The sequence below is a fragment of the Sorghum bicolor genome, chromosome 4, assembly GCF_000003195.3.
Source record: "Sorghum bicolor cultivar BTx623 chromosome 4, Sorghum_bicolor_NCBIv3, whole genome shotgun sequence".
In the NCBI taxonomy this organism is placed as follows: domain Eukaryota; kingdom Viridiplantae; phylum Streptophyta; class Magnoliopsida; order Poales; family Poaceae; genus Sorghum; species Sorghum bicolor.
The window spans coordinates 55,773,024-55,792,236 of NC_012873.2; the positions used below are offsets into that span (position 1 = coordinate 55,773,024).

Here is a 19,213-nt window from a genome sequence, read left to right on the forward strand (position 1 = left end):
AGTAACTTAAATAAAAAAAAATTCTGTCAAGCAATGCGCTTAAGTGCTGCGCACGGCAGTTATTTGTTTCGGCACTGAACATTATTGTGGGGAAATTTGGATGCAGAGGACTGTAAGAGTACAGGGGGGTTGCTGCATAGTACTCCAGCTGAATGGTGCTAGAATTACAGAAGAAAGATCGTTTTACACAGAATGATATTCAGACCACGCACACCCTTGATAGTTGATACAGGAACAAATCTAAAAGACTACAGACATGCAACTAACCACAACAGCTAGCAAGCTTCCATCATGAGACTGAGGCTTGATTCATCTGCCATGAAACAGCTTCGACAGGCACCTGTGATTCCCTCGGGCGTCGAGCAATCCCTCCGAGTGCTGTTTTCAAGCTCATCCAAAATAGATCAGAAACACCTGAGCAATAGTTTAGCAGGGAGAATGTCTAGGAGCACGCTGGACTGCCCAAATCTTGGTACATTGTTTAACAGATACGGGGTGGTTGTGTACCACTGCAGATCGGTTAGGCCTGAAGCCCTGACTGCAACGGTTGCCATCCGATGCTATGGAACAAAACAGCAGCCCTGAACCATTCAGCTAGGTTTTCTGCCATATCTCACGTTCAATTGATGGCTCTGGTTGTTGAGCACATATCACTAGTGAAGCAAACCAAAGTGATAGTTTTTACAGATGATCACTAGTTAAGACAACTGACTCACCAACCAGAGTCGGGTTTAATAAGCACACAACAAATCTTTAACAGAAGGGACAGAGCAAATTGGTTTCAGAAACCAAACAAGAATAGCAATTAGCAGAAATACTAGCATAATCTTTTTTTTTAACATCTGATGGATGATAGGATTCTTCTGATGTATCTTATCTGCTTCATCGGGGGTGCTGGCATGCTGCAGACTTGCCCTCACCCAAGATTTCTAATTTATTTCCCAAATCTCAATAGATGTACAAAAAGTGTAGGGATGATGTACATTGTGTGCGCAGTTACTGCATTGCGTGTTCCGCTTTACAAAATACAGTATAAACTACAGACTAGGCTACAGCCTACAGTCCTACTCCTCGGCAGGAGGATCAACCCATCGGCCATTGTCCTTGATCAGCTGGATCAAGGCGTCAGTGGCACCTTCCATGGCAATGCCGCGCTGCACAACGGTCTGCAGAAAGAAATAAGATGCACTGTTTTAGGCTTTTAGCCGGATGGAGGCAGCAGCTTCGAGACAAGTAACTGCAGGTAAAAAAATTAGCCCTTGTTCTATCACGAGCTCACAACCGCATTTGTGTGTTCGGTATTTGGTTGACGCCTTGGGAGTGGTAACTGGACCAGGCAGCTCTAGCCAACATAGTATAACTTTTTCATATACACGATTTTGGCAACCAAGAAATGGGAATGGTTACCTTGCCAACGTAAAGATCGATCTTTCCAGGAGCGCCTCCAACGTACCCGAAATCGGCATCGGCCATCTCTCCTGGCCCATTGACAATGCAACCCATGATAGCGATCTGCCAGGCAAATATGTATGTGGTTTATCAGTATAATTGATAGAAAAGAAAGAAGGAAATGCATATACAGTTGATCTTTTTGAAAGAGCCATATACAGTTGATCAGGCCATATATATTTGAATCCAAAAACTCACCGAGACACCTGGCAGATGAGAGGTCTTTTCTCTAATCTCAGCGCTGATTTCCTGAAGGTCAAAGAGTGTTCGGCCACATGAAGGACAAGACACATATTCCTACAGCATTCACAGCCAGAACGTCACTTTTCACAAAATCTTTCTCATCTCAGAGAGAAACATCAACAGTTATTTTTTGTTTGGCTGTTTCTTTTCCATTTTTTTATTTTTTACTACAACTCTGAAAGTAGTGGTATATGTTGTCCACTGAATATACAGACAGAGATAGCCATATCATTAAACCCAAAAAAAACATGAACGTACAGTTTTTGTGTTGCGCATCCTGCAACCCTGGAGCAAGTTGAAAGATGTGTCCCTCAGGAACTCAAATTCCTGGTCAGCAGCTTCAAGAAGTACACCATCACCAAGACCATCGACTAGGAGAGCACCAACGTTGGCCCCAGCACCAATGACAAGACCATCTCTGCACATAGTTAGATTAGAATAAACAAGAAAGCCATGACTCACAATTCCAAGGGGAAGAAAATAGGAATATTGACAGTCACTCGTGTGAGAAAAAAATATATTGACAGTCACCTGTCAATGGCTTTAGGGAAATCTATGTGATGAATTACAGGGAAGTTCAAACCACTGGCCTGCAAGTATTCAAATAACCTGCAAGACATAAAAAAAAATATTAAATATGTTAAACTTCAAAGGACAAAAAAACTCAGTGCTGTTGAGCATGATGGATCTCTCGTTTAATAGCACATCTTAATCGACCACTGTGTTTTCTTACCTCCTAGCAGCATGCACCCTGCCTGTCTTCTCCTCACCATATGGAACATTATGTAACAACATTGTTATATCATCAACATCCTTAAGAATATCTAGCTGCTCATATGATTCATCACCACGAAGAGTGACAGCTAGTCTAGTGCCTATACACACCATAAAAAAGGACAAATTGATGAGATTAGGCAAAACAACATACTCTCTTCGTTCCAAAATGTAGGTCGTTTTAGTTTTATCTTAAGTCAAAACTTCTCTAACTTTGACCAAGTTTATAATAAAAATATATTAACATCTACAATACCAAAATGAATTATCAAGATATATTTCATGGTGGATTTAATGAACTAACTAGATTTTGTAGATGTTTGGTGCATTTTTCTATGAGACGTAAGACAAACTAGAAACAATCTTTATATGGGAACGGAGGGAGTACGTTCTCTTCTAATCTGAACTAGAAAGTCCATTTTCTATGATTCTGTCTTCTCATTGAAATATTTTGTCCTTAAACTATTACTCCCTCCATTCCAAATTATAAGTCATTTTCAAGAATCTTGGAGGGTCAAAGCATCTTAGGTTTGACCAAAATTATAGAGAAAATTACAAAGATTTATAACATCAAATAGGTATACTATGAAAATATAATTAATGAAGAATCTAACAATTCTTAGTTCATAAATATTATTATCTTATCATATAAATTTGGTCAAACTTGAGATCCTTTGACTCTCCAAGATTCTTGGAATGACTTATAATTTGGGATGGAGGGAGTAGCAAAGAAACAATAACGTCATGGTCTAGTTCAGATAACTACCTTCTGGCAAAAGTTTGTGTGCACCACTTGACAATTCGTCGAGGTTGACAAGTACAATTGCATGTGGCAGTGGCTTTGTCAACTGCTCCGACAAGGGGGTCAGCACGCCCATGCCGATGTCAACTAATCTTTTGAGTGCAAGCCTCTGTACACATTCACAAAATTAGAGCAGAGCTCTAAAAAAGGGAATAAAACGATCAACATATGCACTTGAGCGAGGGATAGAAATGTAGCTGTAACTCACAGCTTCAGCATCTTCTACAGGGGGGAGCTCCCTCAAAAGAATGGAATCTACAGTAGCCAGATCCTGATAGCCATAGGAGACAACTTCAACTAAAATCCATCTAAAAACAGTCGTGTACTAGAACATAAAAACCATAGAACAGACCTTGAAAGGCATGCCAACCACAAGCTTTGCTGCAAGAGACCTATAAAGGAGCTCAGGAGCCTGGCAAATAAAGGGATCATTCATCACTACATAGCACATTTATTCAGATGACTAATCAATAATGAGTGGTCAGTGCAATGTTTATTTAGAGTAACAACCAATTTTCAATAGAAAAATGCAAGGAAAACAACAATGGTACTAGTTAACAACTACTAGGTGTGGATCCTAAATAAAAAACCCCATGCTGAAATCCCTTTTGGTGTGTTATATCATGTATTCTAGAAAATTCAACAAAAAAGAGTACAAAAGGTGCAGATTACCTTTAATTGATCCAGGGAAACTGACATCAGTACAGAACCATCACGATGCAGGACATTTCTGTAGTCAACTTCCTCACCCTGTCATAAGAGCATGAGCAACCAATAAGAAATCTAGCATTAGTAGATTTTATGTTCATAATGTGGAATTATTTTTAACAAACCTCCTTCTGCAAAGGCAATTGACCACTCCTACGCTGAAAATCAAAATAACGCCTATGCTTTTCTTCAAATGGGGCCTGATAAAACAATACAAAATCCAAGAGAATTAAATAAACACTTAAGGGAAAACACAAATAGTAAGGACTTGTATTTATTATATGGTGACTGGAAAGTATGGAAAGTGAAAGTCCATTACCACCCCAATTTGAAGGTTTGCAGCCTGTGCCCCAAGATTTGCCAACCTTTGGCAAGGATCAATCTCTTCTTCTGGTGGTTCTGTGAGGGAGACACGGATTGTATCACCCAAACCATCCTGTAATAGAAGACACAGAAGATATAGTCCATGTTTTTCGTAGAACTTGCCAATTTCCATAATTCAATTGATTTACAGGATGCTAGTCTTGTACTTTATTATGTGTCGAAGCATAAAAACTGTCCCAATCAATTAATCCACAAAACAAAGTTTATTAATCTTAAACACATTTTTTTCCAGTCAGCTATTTGATTGTAGGGTTTTTTGTTAATATGGAATCATAACATATCATGCCATGGAACTGAATGGCAAAATTTATCTTAAAAATATTCATCCTCATAGCTTCCAGCTATAAGCTCCAAAAGAAGCAAGTATTCTTCATCCTGAGAAGAGGCTATCATTTCCATGTCATTTACGTCGTTTCCAGATTAACCATTTGAAAGAGATTTAATTTCATACAACATAAATAAGTAGTGAAGCAATTACCATTAGCAGTGTCCCAATGCCAATAGCAGACTTCATCCTTCCATCTTCACCCTCTCCAGCTTCTGTAACACCCAAGTGCAAGGGATAATCCCATCCTAGGTTATACATTTCTGCCACAAGCAGGCGATATGCTTGGACCATGACAACAGGGTTACTAGCTTTCATAGAAAATACAAAGTTGTGGTAGTCCAACTTCCGACATATCCTAGCAAATTCCAAAGCAGACTCAACCTGCAACATTGTGCAGATGTCAAACTTTTATGTACTACTATTTAAATATTTCCTCGGAAATGAGATAATCACCATTCCCCGCGGAGAATCACCATAGTAGCTCATTATGCGGTCAGAAAGACTACCATGATTTGTTCCTATACGCATTGCTCTTCCATACTGCTTGCATTTCTCAACTAATGGAGAAAACACCTGAGACAAAATTAATATGGCTCTGTAAGATAACATGCCATACGTTCACACTGATTGAAACAAGACTAAGAGTGACAATTTTTCAACCTTCTCAATATGCTCAAGCTCTTTTTGGTAGTCATCGTCAGTATATTCCAGCTTTTCGAATTGAGCACGACGATCAGCTGCCAGTACAGTTCTCAGAATTTTACAATAATAAAAACATGACAGACTAAAATGAGGGATGTCAAGATTTCACTCACCAAAATTTCCTGGGTTCACACGAATTTTGTCAAAGCATTCTGCCACCCTTAGAGCTACTGTAGGAGCAAAATGAATATCGGCCACTAGTGGAATGTTGTAACTATACAAACACAATGAAAAGGGTGAGGACGCATACATGTGAACTCAGTGAATGTGAAGAAAATGACACCTTACTTCTTCTGAACCAGAGTGTCCTTGATCTCAAAGCAGGCATCAGCTTCCTTCCTACCCTGAACGGTTATTCTAACAATATCAGCTCCTTTATCTGCTATCCTCATCACCTGAAATGGTACAAGTGATATGTTCATTAGTGAAATATAAATAGAAATCATCTGAAAAAGGTTTCATCTCTGACATTCAAACTCTGTAGAGAATACTAAGAACAATCAACATGAATTTCAGATGGGATGCACCTCCTCTACTGTTTTTGCAACATCCTTGGTATCTGAAGTCGTCATGGTTTGAATCCTTATGGGATGATCACTGCCAAGTGGCACATTCCCCACCATCACAGTTCGAGTTTTCCTCCTCCTTGTCTGGTGTATTGATTCACAGTACTTTTGCCTGGGTACTGAAGGATGCAGAAAAGACAGTTCGTTCAGTTAGGAAAAGAGAGCATAGATTAAATCTGGGACAGATCCCTTGCCTTGGAAAATACACGTGCAAGGACACAAATCACAAGAGCATGCAAATTATACCTAAAAGTGGGCTTCCTTCTGAAGATGGCTCGAGCTCCACGGTCTCCGAACCAGTACTTGAGCTCTTCGCCACGAGTGCCCTGCCTCTGGAGGAGCTTGTCCTCATAGTGCCAGCGCTGGGAGTAGACAAGACCTTCGCGAAGTCAACGCTCCTGGTGAACCCGACGCCACCATCGCGCACTCTGACATGTGGGAGAGATGCTGGAGCCACGCCGGTGGCCATGGCTGTCTCCAAGCAGCAGGAGCCTCACCTAGGCGATCCTACAAACACCTGCAAAGCAACCAAGACGAGTGGTGACTGTGGTGAGGTGAGCAATGGCTGCTGATCCTGGTGGCCTTTAATCGGCACAAGTGGAATATACCCTATCGCTGGAGAAACGAGAACAGGACAAATATGGTGTGTGTGCTACTAAACCAGAGCATTTAACAATTCGTGCAACGAAATTGACAGCATAATTCGTGCAGTGAAATTGACAACATGCTTTGCATAATAAACCGCATAAAAAATCCAACAAACTCGAATCAGCCGCCGTTCCCGGTGTGAAGGAAACTAAGGAGGAGAAAAGTAAATTCGAAGACGAAAACGATCTAGATCCTTATTGGCAGACGAACAGAGAAATGCCCGGCTCAATACCATCCTAACCCAAGAGAGAATTCTACTGAAATCGATGAAGCAGCAACCTGACAGACCGATTGTGAGCTAGTGTACCTCAATTCCTCCCATCCACAGTGCACACAACACAAATTCCCCAAACCAAACCAAAGCAAGCATCCACAGAACCAGCTAATGAAGCCTCCACCACTAGTTCAGCCGTTGAGCTACCTGCCCAGGCTGAACGGGAGAATAATCCAGCTAAACCGAGAACGAATCCCGCCCCAACCACAACGAACGCGATCGGACATCGGAGGCAAGCTAGAAATCCTCACCGAACCACGCAGCTCCGTGTGGGCGACACCTCGCCCGCGCTCCTCCCTTTCGGTGACCGAACGGAGCGCGCGAGTGCGCGAGTTTTCTGTCTCTTTTTTTTCCTTTTTCCAAGCAGCGGGGGTGGGAAGAAGAGGAGGAGGAACCCGTGGCAGTGGCACGCCAGTTCGTGGAGGGTTTCTACTGGATAGCCTTTTATCTCCGAGCCGCAGGGGCCGCCCGATCCGCCGCGTGCACCCGATCTATGTACGCCGCTGGGGCCTTGTGGCACTGACGCTTCGGCTTACGATGCAGGGGTTATGTGAACCGGGTGCGGGGAGGGCGGCGGCCGAGGGTTGGAAGGTGTGGAAGTGGAAGTGGAGTTCCGCCTCGCCCAGCCCGTCATGATTTTATCGTGTTCGTCTCCGTCGTTTTCCCATGCGACACGGGCCGTTATTTTTACAAAGAAGGAAAAAAAAAATACTCTCTCCTCTTACAAACGAATGCAATTTCGAAGTCAAATAATTTAAAATTTGGTCAAAGTTATATAAAAAATTGAACTCTAAAAGTTATATAAAAATATTGTACTGGGTAATTCTAGAATAAATAAGTTTATTAGGTTAACTATAAAATATATTTTAAATAAATCAATTTAAAGATATAGACTTGCATATTATTTATTATAAACTCGATCAAATTTAAATTAATTCGACTCATAAGACAGGTGGAGTAGCAGATGGAATCTTGTTTTTGGAGTATTGAATTTGCTTTGTTCAGTCCTCTGACTTTCAGATTATTTTCTGCCTCTAGATTTATTTTTTGTTTAATTATGATTTTTTTTTATTTTACTAGATTTTGTGGCTGTAACTCGAGAATTACCTACTCTAATAAATAATCCTAGTACACTGCTTAATCGGCAACCACCTTTGCTGGCTCCGCTGCACCCTAACGGCGAGAGAAACTGCTGTCAAAGACACTTGCGCTCATGCTGTCACCTGTCATTCAAAGTAGCCTTGTGTTCATCTTGAAAATCAAAAAAATTTTAAGATTCTTTGTCACATCGAATCTTAGGTACCTGCATGAAGTATTAAATGCAGACAAAAACAAAAATTAATTACACAGTTTGCTTGTAAATTATAAGACAAATTTTTGACTCTAATTAGTTTATAATTGAATAATATCATAAACAAACGAAAATACTACATTAGCAAAATCTAAAAGGTTTTCATATCTAAACAAGGCCTAAGAAGAACGTCAAAAAAAAAAAAAAGAACGTGCGCGCCCGGGTCTCCCTCCTATTTTTCCTGGACGAGTTGGACGAACGCCCACCTGGCCAGTGCGAGGCAGAGACCCGAAATCGAGTCACACACTCTCACACCACATGTATTGACTCAAAATAAAGGTCAAATCACATTCTGTGTTGTCACTCAGGCCTTATTTAGTTCGCAAAATTTTTTAAGTTTGGCTACTGTAGTACTTTTATTTTTATTTGATAATTATTATCTAATCATAAACTAACTAGACTTAAAAGATTCGTCTCGTAAATTACATATAAATTATATAATTAATTATCATTTTTATATAAATTTAATGCTCCATATATGTGCCGCAAGATTTGATGTGACGTGAAATTTTTGAAAAAACTCTCTTGTCCGTCCAAGCACCGATACCATGTGGGAGAAGATTTTTGAACACATGTTTCGCCATTGGGAATTTCAGGGGACGAGCAAAGACTGACCATATTCCAAGTACTCAAGTCGGTCTCATGGTGGTACGTTGGGTACAAAAGAGTGAAGTTTCTTTTTTTTTTTGTTCCCTCAAGCCTCAAGATTCAAGAACTTGTCTGGGACTCTGCAGCATTCTGAGTATTGGTGAGATCATACTGCTATCAGTTTTGTGTTGTCCACGTTTATCCAAGTTTAGCTCAGGCTGTTTTTTTATTTTCCAAAGAACATAAAAGAGGGTGCCGGGTCGTTCAAAAAAACACAAAAGATGAGTGACGATGGTCCAAGAAAACACGCCTCGTTTAGATCAAAAATTTTTAGATTTTATATTGTAGCACTTTTTATTTTTATTTGATAAATATTATCCAATCATAAAGTAACTAGACTTAAAAGATTCGTCTCGCGATTTACAGACAAATTGTGTAATTTGTTTTTATTTTTATCTATATTTAATGTTCAATACATATACCGCAAGATTCGATGTGACGAAAAATCTTAAAAAGTTTTTTATTTTTTGTTGAACTAAACAAGGCCACTACAATCGCCTCCGCGCCTGCATGGCTCAGGGCTCACGGAGCGATCGAACTGCCTGCGCCCTGTACTCTGTAGATACTAGTACCATAGTCCGAAAAGAGGCAGCGGAACTGGGAAAAATGATTTTCCTCTTTTTAGAACTCTATAAAACAGTAAAACCAGTTATTACTCCTGACCTCTTAGAATCGATCAAATTACCTCTCTAGCCTAGTTTGAGGTGGTTTTGAATATGTTTTGTCTTTTGTGTTAGATTAAAAAATATAAATACTTGATAAAGTTTTTGAACCATAAAAAATATCTCTAAGTTTTTAAACATCTAAAAGACTAGAGATAGATAGATTCGTATATGAAAAATCCAAATATAAAAGTAGAGCTCGTGAAAACATCTTTAGAAACTTCAAACAATTGGTTTAACTATAGGAAAATGGGGGGAAAAACTAGAAAATTCCAAAACTATTCTAATCAATGTACAATCATATTTTAAAAACTTTGCGCGGCAAAAATATGAGATGCAACCAACTAATGCAACATAATATTAACTTGAATGCATTTGTGCTGGTTATGTGTTATGTTTTTTGTTCTGGAAAGTTTTTTTAAAAAATACATTTTATTTATCAATTAGAAGGTTTTGGAAATTTTTAAAGCATCTAGAGAGATCTTCATATGCTCTAAATAATTTTATTTGGATTTTTCGTGTCCCTAACTATCTCTAAGATTTTTTTTGAAACTTTTAGAGGCTTTGAGATACTTTTTAGAGCTTTGTGGTTGCTTTGACAGCTGGGGCTGTTTAGTTGCTGAAAAATTTACAAAATAACTACTATAGCACTTTTGTTTATATTTGATAATTATTATCTAGTCATGAAATAACTAGCCTCAAAAGATTTGTCTTGAAAATTATAGACAAACTGTATAATTAGTTATTTTTTATCTATACTAAATGTTTCATTTATGTGTAGCAAGATTCGATGTCATAGGAAATCTTCAAAAGTTTTATAAAATTTTTGAAAACGTGACCTTTGTTTATGGCGGCACAAATTTTTAAAACTTTAGCTTGGCTTCTATTGGCGTAGAATCAAATAGGCCCTTGCTTACCAAATTCAGGTCAGGCATCAAGGCACAACGCAGGACGTTCAATGTGGGATTGATACTGCTCGTGAGGTCAATCTCAGTGGGGGTTTCACCAGGATGTCATGCACATTTATTAGAGCACTATGTCAGCAAAACTACACTTTTTGCATGAAACGAAGAGGAGAGAGAACGAAGTAGTTTCACCATGGTGAAACCCCGCCGGTGTTGTTTCCCACGCGGTGAAACGGGATGAAATCCCCACCGAGGATTAAATCGTTTCACCATCTTGCATGTGATCCAATCATTCTATAGTAATTAAATGCTTTGCCCAGCCTAGGAAACGTCAAGGTGAAATTCATACATTGTGGAGGTTTATTTCATTATTCGTTTTATTGATGCCTTGTTAGCGAATTTGTTTTGGAAACTGTGCATAAACAAGATAGATCCAACAACGCATTTAGTTTTTTCGAAAGATCAACGGCGCATTTAGTTAGCGCCTCCGCTCGTCAAACCGCACATTTGGCGAGCTGTGGCACGAAAATTGAACTGGCATACAGAGACCACGGCATGCCGCAAGTGCAGAGAGCGATCCAAATGTGGGCTAAGGGCACTCACAATGCAGACTCTATCACAGAGTCTAAAGTTATTTATTACCTCGAACAATGTAGACTTGGAGTCTAAATAAGACTTGGAGTCTTATTTTTTCTACCTCTTTTTTCAATAAATATACTGCCACATCAGCAAAATACCATAAATAATATGTAGTTAATTGTCTTGGACTCTGTGATAGAGTCTTGCATTGTGAGTGCCCTAAGACGCAAGTCTAATTAATGTATGGCTTACTTATCTCTTTTATAATTTTTTTGGCTTTATATCTGCTTTTTTTTTACTCTCATTTCTCCTCCACCTCAGGGGCAGAGCTAGGTATCTGACGAGGTCTGTCGACCGTCATACCTAAAATCAATAGAAAATAGTAAGTATATGTTATATACTTGTATATATACGCAATATATGTCAATAGGTGCTGCACCCAAGGTAAAAGGATAGTCATTGCATAGTTGTATTATAGATGTTTGTTTTTATAAATGTCACCACACCTAAGAATTATTTCTGTCTTCACCACTGCTCCACCTTAGCATTTAGCCGATTTATAGCTTAATATTATACTTCCTCCATACCTAAAATAGTAGACGTTCTAGTCTCCCGTGGAGATTTCGCAAAACTTGTCGTTGTGCACTCACAGCTGCTCACGCAGACGAATATACCCCTGGCGCTCGCGTCCGTTCAGCTGCGCGTTCTTGGCTCTCATGCGCGCGTAAAGGACGCTGCCGCTGCTCAAGAGGAGTTGAACCAATGACCACTGACTTCTAAGTCATAGAGGCTTCACCAATCAAGCTACACCAATTTGTTGTAAAAGAAACACTTGAAGCGCTATTTAATAGAAACAAAACAGAAAAAATTAACCTTTAATTAATTGTTCTTTAGTTATCACAATCGTATCCTAAACGTCACCTAATTCAGATACAGATACGAAAGGAGTACTTGTTCTAACACTAGCACGGTTTCGCACACCAACCAAACACGCCTCGACCAATCCCTAGCACCCTCCATGAGCCCTAACCAAAGCCCTTCGGAATTCAACAGAGGAGAACGAGACTCCGGTTCTGACAGTCCCAAAACCATGTGGATTCCTTCTAATATTTTACCATTCAAAAATTAGAATAAACATTCCATACTAAATATCTCTTAGTATCTCATGTGCTATGATATAGTGGTAGTGTTTTATTACAACTTAAAGATACTAAGAGAACGAGACTCCCACTAGTACAGATCTGTAAAAAGATGACGGGTGCTTCAGAGACGGCTTGTACGACCCGTCACAGAAAAACGTTTTGCGACGGTTAAAATAAGTATACCGTCGCTGATTTAGTCGTCCATAGTATATCCGTCTGTGATGACTAATTATTTAAGACAGTCGATATCTAGATCCGTCTTATATAATTCAGAGAAACCCGAGAATCTATTTCCTCATTCCTGATGTCACAAGTGGTGAAATCGGCTGCAAACTATTGTGAAGATCATTCATAAAGTATTTGTGGGAACCCTAGCTAGAACTAGAACTCTTATCATTTGATTTTGCTAGGGCTAGATACTTGCGTGTGCTTGTCTAATTCTGCACCTTTTTCGTTTACTTTTGTTTAAACCACTAATGTGTGACTTACATCCACTAATTTGAGACGTCGGTTCAGAAAATGCGTCTTTATGGTTTTGGCACATTTTTTCTGAGACGGGTTGCTAGTAACCACCAGAGACGGTTGTGTAGCCGTCTGTAATATATGTATAACTGAGACGGGGGTACACCCGTTGCATTTATAGAAAAATTGAGACGGTTTATAATCGTACCCTGTCGATGGCTGTTTCATTATTGAGACGGTCGCTAGTTTAGCCAGTCGTCTGTGACCCTCATTACCAGAGACGGTTGTAAAGACATCTGTGTTATATTTACAACTGAGACGGGGTACACCCGTCGCCATTCTACAGGTCCTGAGACGGTTTATAATTGATACCTGTCGCTGGCTCTTCGTTACTGAGACGGTTGGTAGCCGTCTGTAGCCTAAATTATCACAGACGGGTGTTCGTAAAACTTGTCTCTTATAACAAATAATCTGAGACGGTTGTTTACCCGTCACTAGGTCTGGCACATCAGAGACGCAAATTTTCAGACGCGTGGCCTATCCGTCTCTAAGAGGCGTTGACAACCGTCTGAAAAGTATTTTTCTGCAGTAGTGTCCGGTTCTGACAGTCCCAAAACCATGTGGTTTTCTTCTAATATTTTACCATTAAAAAATTAGTATAAATATTCCATACTAAATATCTCTTAGTGAGTATCTCATATGCTATGATATAGTGGTAGTGTTTTATTACAACTTAAAAGATACTATCTTTTTTTGTAGCGAGTATCCCGTAACTGCGTTTTGTATTGATGACACCTAGCATAACATTGGCAGCAAACACGACTAGATTATCGAAGCAAACACACACACACACATGCACACGACTAGATTATCGAAGCAAGCGCGCGCGTGCGCGGGCGCGCACACACACAACGGTACACACCACGAACGCAAGCTATCAATTCAAGGGCGCGCTCGTCGGCCCCGGCAACGTCTGCCCAGCCGGCCACTTGATCGGCGGCGGGTACGCGAGCCCCCCGCGGTAGAGCAGCTCGGCCATCTCCGCGTACGCGTGCTGCGTCGGGTGGACGCCGTCCCAGCTCACGTACCGGTCCCGGTCCCGGTCCGCGCACACGGCCGTCCCGGGCGCCCCGCAGAACCTGCTCTCGTCGAAGCCGTAGTACGCGGCGCCCGCGGCGGCGCCGCAGCACGCCGTGCGCGTCCTCGCCGGGTCGAACCCGCGCGCGCGCGCCTCGCGGAGCACCCTGGCGTACGCCGCGAAGTAGTCCGCGTACGCGACCACGGCGCGCGGGTGCGCCCGCTGCAGAGCCGCCACGGCGCCCCGCAGCCGCGCGTTGTACAGCTCCGCGAACGCGTTGAGGACGCCCAGGCAGCCGTCCCCGTCGTACGCGGCCGGCTCCGTCACGTTCGCCCCCGCGAGGTACACCGGCACGCACCCGATCGGGAAGTTGCCGGCGATCACCACCCGGACCGCGCCCATCTCCAGCAACTCCTGATGAGGTCGATCATCACTCATCAGGTGCATTTTGGGACACGAGAATTAAATTGGTGAAAATTGTTCCAAAGTTTGGAACTTAATTAACAGAAGCAAGTTTAATTAGTTTTGTCATATGGATGATGGAATTGAGATCGATGCGCACGTACCTCTGCTGCGTTCGAAATGGATTGCACGACTGGAGGCACAAGCGCCCCGGCCTGTGCTAGAGTTTCCACTATACGAGTGACGTTGCCGAGGCCATATCCGGCGCCGTCGGATGGCCGGGTCTGTTGCTGTTGGAAGGCGTAGTTGAAGTCGTTGCCACCGATCTCCAGCATCACCAGTGAGCTCGCTAGCTTCCTTCGGATCTCATCTATATGCACGCATGCATGGATCGTATCACAGGAATATTGAGGGATGTGACGACGCATGCAAACCGTTACTACAAACTGTCAATATATATAAAGGGCTGATCAATGACGTGCCTTGACTAGAGTTCGTGGCGGAGGCCATGAAGTCCTTGAACCACGCGAGCTGGACGTCGAGGGAGCTGTTGGTGAGGGCGTTGGTGACCCCTCTCTCGGCGAGCGTCGCCGTGTCGAGGGCGGTGGCTCCGGCGACCGCGAAGTTGACGCCGTGCGTGAAGTCCGCCGCCTTGTCGAGGTACGGGTTGAGGAGGGGAAGCCCAAGATATTTCGCTGCACATATATATATATATATATACGTACGAACTAATTAAAATTATCACAGTATCATGCAGATGGCGAGATCTACACGGAATTAATTAAAATCACGTCAAAATACCCAACCGAACCGGGCGGCGCGGCGGCGTACCGAGGAAATCGATCATGAGGTATCCGTTGGAGCAGCGGCCGGTCGGGCCGTGCAACAAGTCCAAGTCGATGCCGTAGGGAAGCTTGCCGATGTAGCGCAGCACGCCGGTGGCGCCTTCCCGGATGAGATTGCCCGTGTCCGTTATCGAGTCCCCGAAGTTGTAGATGGCCGTGATGCCGTCCACCGTCGTCGGCGCCGCCGCCGCTCCAGGGCAACAGGAGGAGGAGGAGGAGGAGCACGCTACAAGGAGGAACGCCACCACGAGCACGCGTCCCAGGTGAAGACGAGCCATGGCCACCCTACTTCGATTCGTCGATCGCTCATACGCAACCTGCAGGTGACTTAAGTAGCCAGAACCGGCCCGGACGCTAACGTAAGCTATTGTTTAATTCGTCGCCGAGAATTTGGGCGAGAACTTTATTGCCATTCCTCAAGCTTAACATCTCGCGCAAAATCCCGTTTACGTACGTACCTTTGGTTTCCTTTTTTCCCCCCCGAATTCCCGAAATCAGGAGGTACTCCATTCGAGGTGGTCAAGTTACCAAGAATGGCAAGAGTCCGGCCATTGTTGTTTCATCATCGTTTGGTTGCGCCGGAGCCCGGATCAGTCGTTCGAAGAGTGCGACGGTAATGCATGCGAGATGCACTGCACGCTATTAGCTTGCTCGTCTGGATCGTCTGCATTTTTGCGATGCACTGCACGCTTGAAATGCGATCGACTCCATGGACGTATCATTAATTCCTTGATTGCCGGCCGCGTCGAGTCGCGTCAACCTTGGGATACTCGGGTTGTCGATATGCTGGGACGGGAGTTGGCGAGTGGAACACCGCCACCCTCGTGGCGCATGCAGGCGGCGACACACCGCGGCTGGTGCGCCGGCCGGGCCTCGTAGCGGTGGCGCCGTGTGGCGGCCGGTGGCGGTGGGGAGAGACCGGAGAATGATCAAGAGTGCTCAATGCTCGCGCTACGGCACACCAACGAGCGGCGAGGGGCTCAAGTTGTGTGTGTGAAACGCGCGGGTGTTGCAAGGGCCAAAGCTACTTTGGACATGCCGGCCTCGCCCCTAGCTCGGTGTAACAGGAAGTCGAGCACGGACGAAGCCTGTAGACCGTAGTAGGTGTCGTCCATCCTTGGCCAGTAAAATTATCCTTCGAACGACGCACGCTGCGTGTTCCTTTGCGTCTTATATCTTTCACTTGTACTCATATATATACTGCCTCTCCCTCCCTAAATATCCGTCGTTTTTCCTTCTCAAAAAACAACTTCGACTAAATATATATTAAAAAATAATAATATTTATAATACACATATTACTGATAGATATTTGAATCTAGTTTTTTAATATATTTATTTAGAGACAAAAATGTTGCATGTATTTTCTATAAAATCGAGTTAAAGTTATCGTCATGCAAATCTCGGCCGACAAACATTTAGGTACAGAGGGAGTACTCTACATGTTTGATTTTTTTTTGCAAGACCCAGTTACAGCTCACATACTCGAGCTCACACTCACGGACGCACCCCCTATGAACGCACGCACACACACCCTACCCCTATGAGCATCTTTGAAAAACCGAGTTGGACAAGCAAATCTCAAGATTGACGAAGTCATCATAGACGTCTTACTGTCGACGGGCACGTCGCCTACCACTAAAAGTATATCACCGTTAAATCATAGAATAATGTTTAGTCACATGTAGTTTTGTTATTGTTTGGTTATAGAAAAATATTCTTTATTTCTTGTGAGTAGTCTTTTTCATTCTAATAGTTGTTTCGTGTGAGTTGTTTCAAAACAAGCACCTGAAATATAGCACATCCCTGTGCCTTTTCATTTGACGTCAGGTATGGTGTTGCCTGTTGCTAAAAAAAACTATGGTGCTGCCAGCCTTATACTCCCTCTGTCTCTTTATAAGTTACGTCTAACACTTTTTTATGTTTAACTAAAATTATAGAAAATATTAATAATATTTGTCCCCAAATAAGTGTATTATAAAAATATATTTAATGATTAATATCACACCATAAATATTAGTTTCTTCGCTACTGTGTCTGAACACATATTTCATTAAGTGAAAGTAGAAAACATTACAAGACGGGCAACAGTAACCGAAGCACCTGCTCAAGACAACTAAAGAATTTTGCAACCGCAAGTGCCTAAATGCTGCCTACATGTCTTCAAGCAGAGCCCATCGATTAGGATGACTTACTCCAGGTTCGCTCTTGCCGGGACAACGCACAGATAGCCTCACGCTTGGACGCCGACAAAGGAGCCTCGAATATGGCCATGTACTCATAAAACACATTGGCAATAGTTGGCGTCTACTAAGAAGATTGAGGTGCAATCCCCGCTTTGCCATCATGACATTCTGTGTCTGCACCGTCAGTTTGGACACCCTGAATTTGCCTTTTACTACAAGCCTTCATCTCCTCCGCGGAGACATAAGTTGCCCAGAGGGCCGGTGCTTCTTGGCGTCACGCAGCCGCGACATTTTAGAGAGGATGAAGGTACGCACACCCTATCATAAATATTAGTACTCTCTTGTATAATATGGTAAAAAAACAGTTAAGTACATTTGACTACTCGATACGTCATAAGTCATAATAACGATATCTAAAAAGGGATAGAGTGTGTAGATCGTATCGTCTTATTGGCTAACGAAAAATTGCCCTACAACAATATATCGTTGAAACGAGATTCATCACTCCTGTAAAGGAAACACCAGAAATTGCAGAGTGCTTTCTCAATAGTAAAACACATATATACACGTATAGTAAAACACATATATACACGTATGGCGCAAGCCCAGGTCAGGGGTGGAGTAGAACACTAATAATAAGTTCTTATATATAGGGGGCCAGCCCCTGTTGTTTCATCAGAAAAAGAAAGTAAAACCCAAACTTCAGAACACCAACTAGCTATCCAGACACTAATGAGTAACAAAGGACGCTTGTCGATCTTCAACTTCAAGTACGCGGGAATTCCACCGGCGCTGGTGACGCGAAGCCCTTGTGGTAGAGCAAGTCGCTCATGACGCTGTTGGCGCGCTGCGTCAGGTGCACCCCGTCCCAGCTAATGCGCTCGTCGGGCCTCGCGCACACGGACGCGCCTGGCGCGCCGCACATCCGGTCCATGTCGAAGTTGTAGGCGCCGCCGCCACCGCCGCAGCACGCCGTGGTCCGCGCCCCCTCGTCGAACCCCGTCTTGCCGGCGTCCCTCAGCATCCTCACGTACGCGTAGAAGTAGTCGGCGTAGGAGATGGTCGCGGACGGGTAGGACCGGCGCAGCTCCCGGATGCCCTGCTGCAGCAGCACGTTGTGCATCTGGGCGAACAGGTTCAGCGCCGCCAGGCAGCCGTTGGCGTCGTACGCTGCCAGCTCCGTCTCGTTCACCGCCGCCATGTAGCTCGGCACGCACCCGAGCGGGAAGTTGCCCGGCCGGGATCACCACCCGCGTCGCGCCCATGTCGAGGGGAGCTCCCTGGCCGCGCTCGTGACGGAACGCACTACGTCCGGGACGAGCGCCATCGCCTCTGCCACGCCGGTCGCCATGCGGCCCAAGTTGTACAAGTTGCGCGCGCCGCCGGCTGCCGGCTTGTTCGCCGAGAAGGCGTAGTTGTAGTCGTTCCCGCCGATCTCCCCCACCATGATTAGGGAATGAGCCAGCTTCTCGCGGATCTCCTCCGGGGACTGTGTGTTGGCGCTCATGAAGTCCTTGAACCGCTGCAGCTGGACGCCCAGAGAGCTGTTGGTGTGAGGGACGGCGACCCCTCTCCTGGCGAGCGCCGCCGCGTCGAGCGCCGTGGCACCGGCCACGGCGAAGTTGACGCCGTGCGAGAAGTCGGCGCCCTCGTCGAGGTACGGGTTCAGCAGCGGCAAGCCGAGATCCTTCGCGAGGTAGTCTATCATGAGGTACCCGTCGGAGCATCGGCCGGTGGCGCCGCCGATGGCGGACCCGTAGGGAAGGCCCATGGTGTGCTGCAGCATGCCCGTGGCGCCTTCGCGGAGCAGGTTCCCGGTGTCCGACAGGGAGTCGCCGAAGTTGTAGATGGCAGTGATGCCATCCACCACCGCCTTCTCTTTCACCGTCGGCGACTTCGCTGTCTGTTCCGGCGCCGGCCTTGCTGCATGGCACGGGCAGACGACGAGCAGCATCGCCACTAAAGCGGCGAGCAGGATGCGAGCCATGATCGCCATGTCAGTATGTCACGTACAGCAAGTGCGCGCGGTGTTCGTTTTGGAGCCCTGCAGGCGCCTTTTATGAGCGCGCCGTGGGC

General features: G+C 44.0%; 2 protein-coding genes and 1 pseudogene across 3 annotated transcripts; all 3 read right to left on the reverse strand.

Moving 5' to 3' along the window:
- On the reverse strand, nucleotides 776–7,298 carry LOC8072432 (4-hydroxy-3-methylbut-2-en-1-yl diphosphate synthase (ferredoxin), chloroplastic). Of its 2 annotated transcripts, none has more exons than XM_002454092.2 (20): nucleotides 7,130–7,298; nucleotides 6,203–6,473; nucleotides 5,918–6,075; nucleotides 5,679–5,785; nucleotides 5,504–5,604; nucleotides 5,349–5,425; nucleotides 5,142–5,261; nucleotides 4,839–5,069; nucleotides 4,296–4,412; nucleotides 4,102–4,176; nucleotides 3,941–4,018; nucleotides 3,621–3,680; nucleotides 3,477–3,539; nucleotides 3,233–3,377; nucleotides 2,426–2,567; nucleotides 2,224–2,301; nucleotides 1,951–2,110; nucleotides 1,648–1,746; nucleotides 1,408–1,512; nucleotides 776–1,166 (listed from the first exon to the last, which is right to left on the reverse strand). In XM_002454092.2, exons 2-20 carry the CDS (start codon nucleotides 6,423–6,425, stop codon nucleotides 1,065–1,067), a joined length of 2,241 nt encoding a protein of 746 aa, XP_002454137.1. In that variant the 5' UTR covers nucleotides 6,426–6,473; nucleotides 7,130–7,298; the 3' UTR covers nucleotides 776–1,064. The 2 variants fall into 2 exon arrangements, with proteins under 2 accessions (XP_002454137.1, XP_021314841.1); XM_021459166.1 differs by having other exon boundaries at nucleotides 6,203–6,500.
- Nucleotides 13,446–15,230, reverse strand: LOC8056496 (acetylajmalan esterase). The gene is made up of 4 exons (XM_021460601.1): nucleotides 14,939–15,230; nucleotides 14,590–14,802; nucleotides 14,272–14,477; nucleotides 13,446–14,119 (listed from the first exon to the last, which is right to left on the reverse strand). Exons 1-4 carry the CDS (start codon nucleotides 15,228–15,230, stop codon nucleotides 13,565–13,567), a joined length of 1,266 nt encoding a protein of 421 aa, XP_021316276.1. The 3' UTR covers nucleotides 13,446–13,564.
- Nucleotides 17,904–19,133, reverse strand: LOC8056497 (annotated as a pseudogene).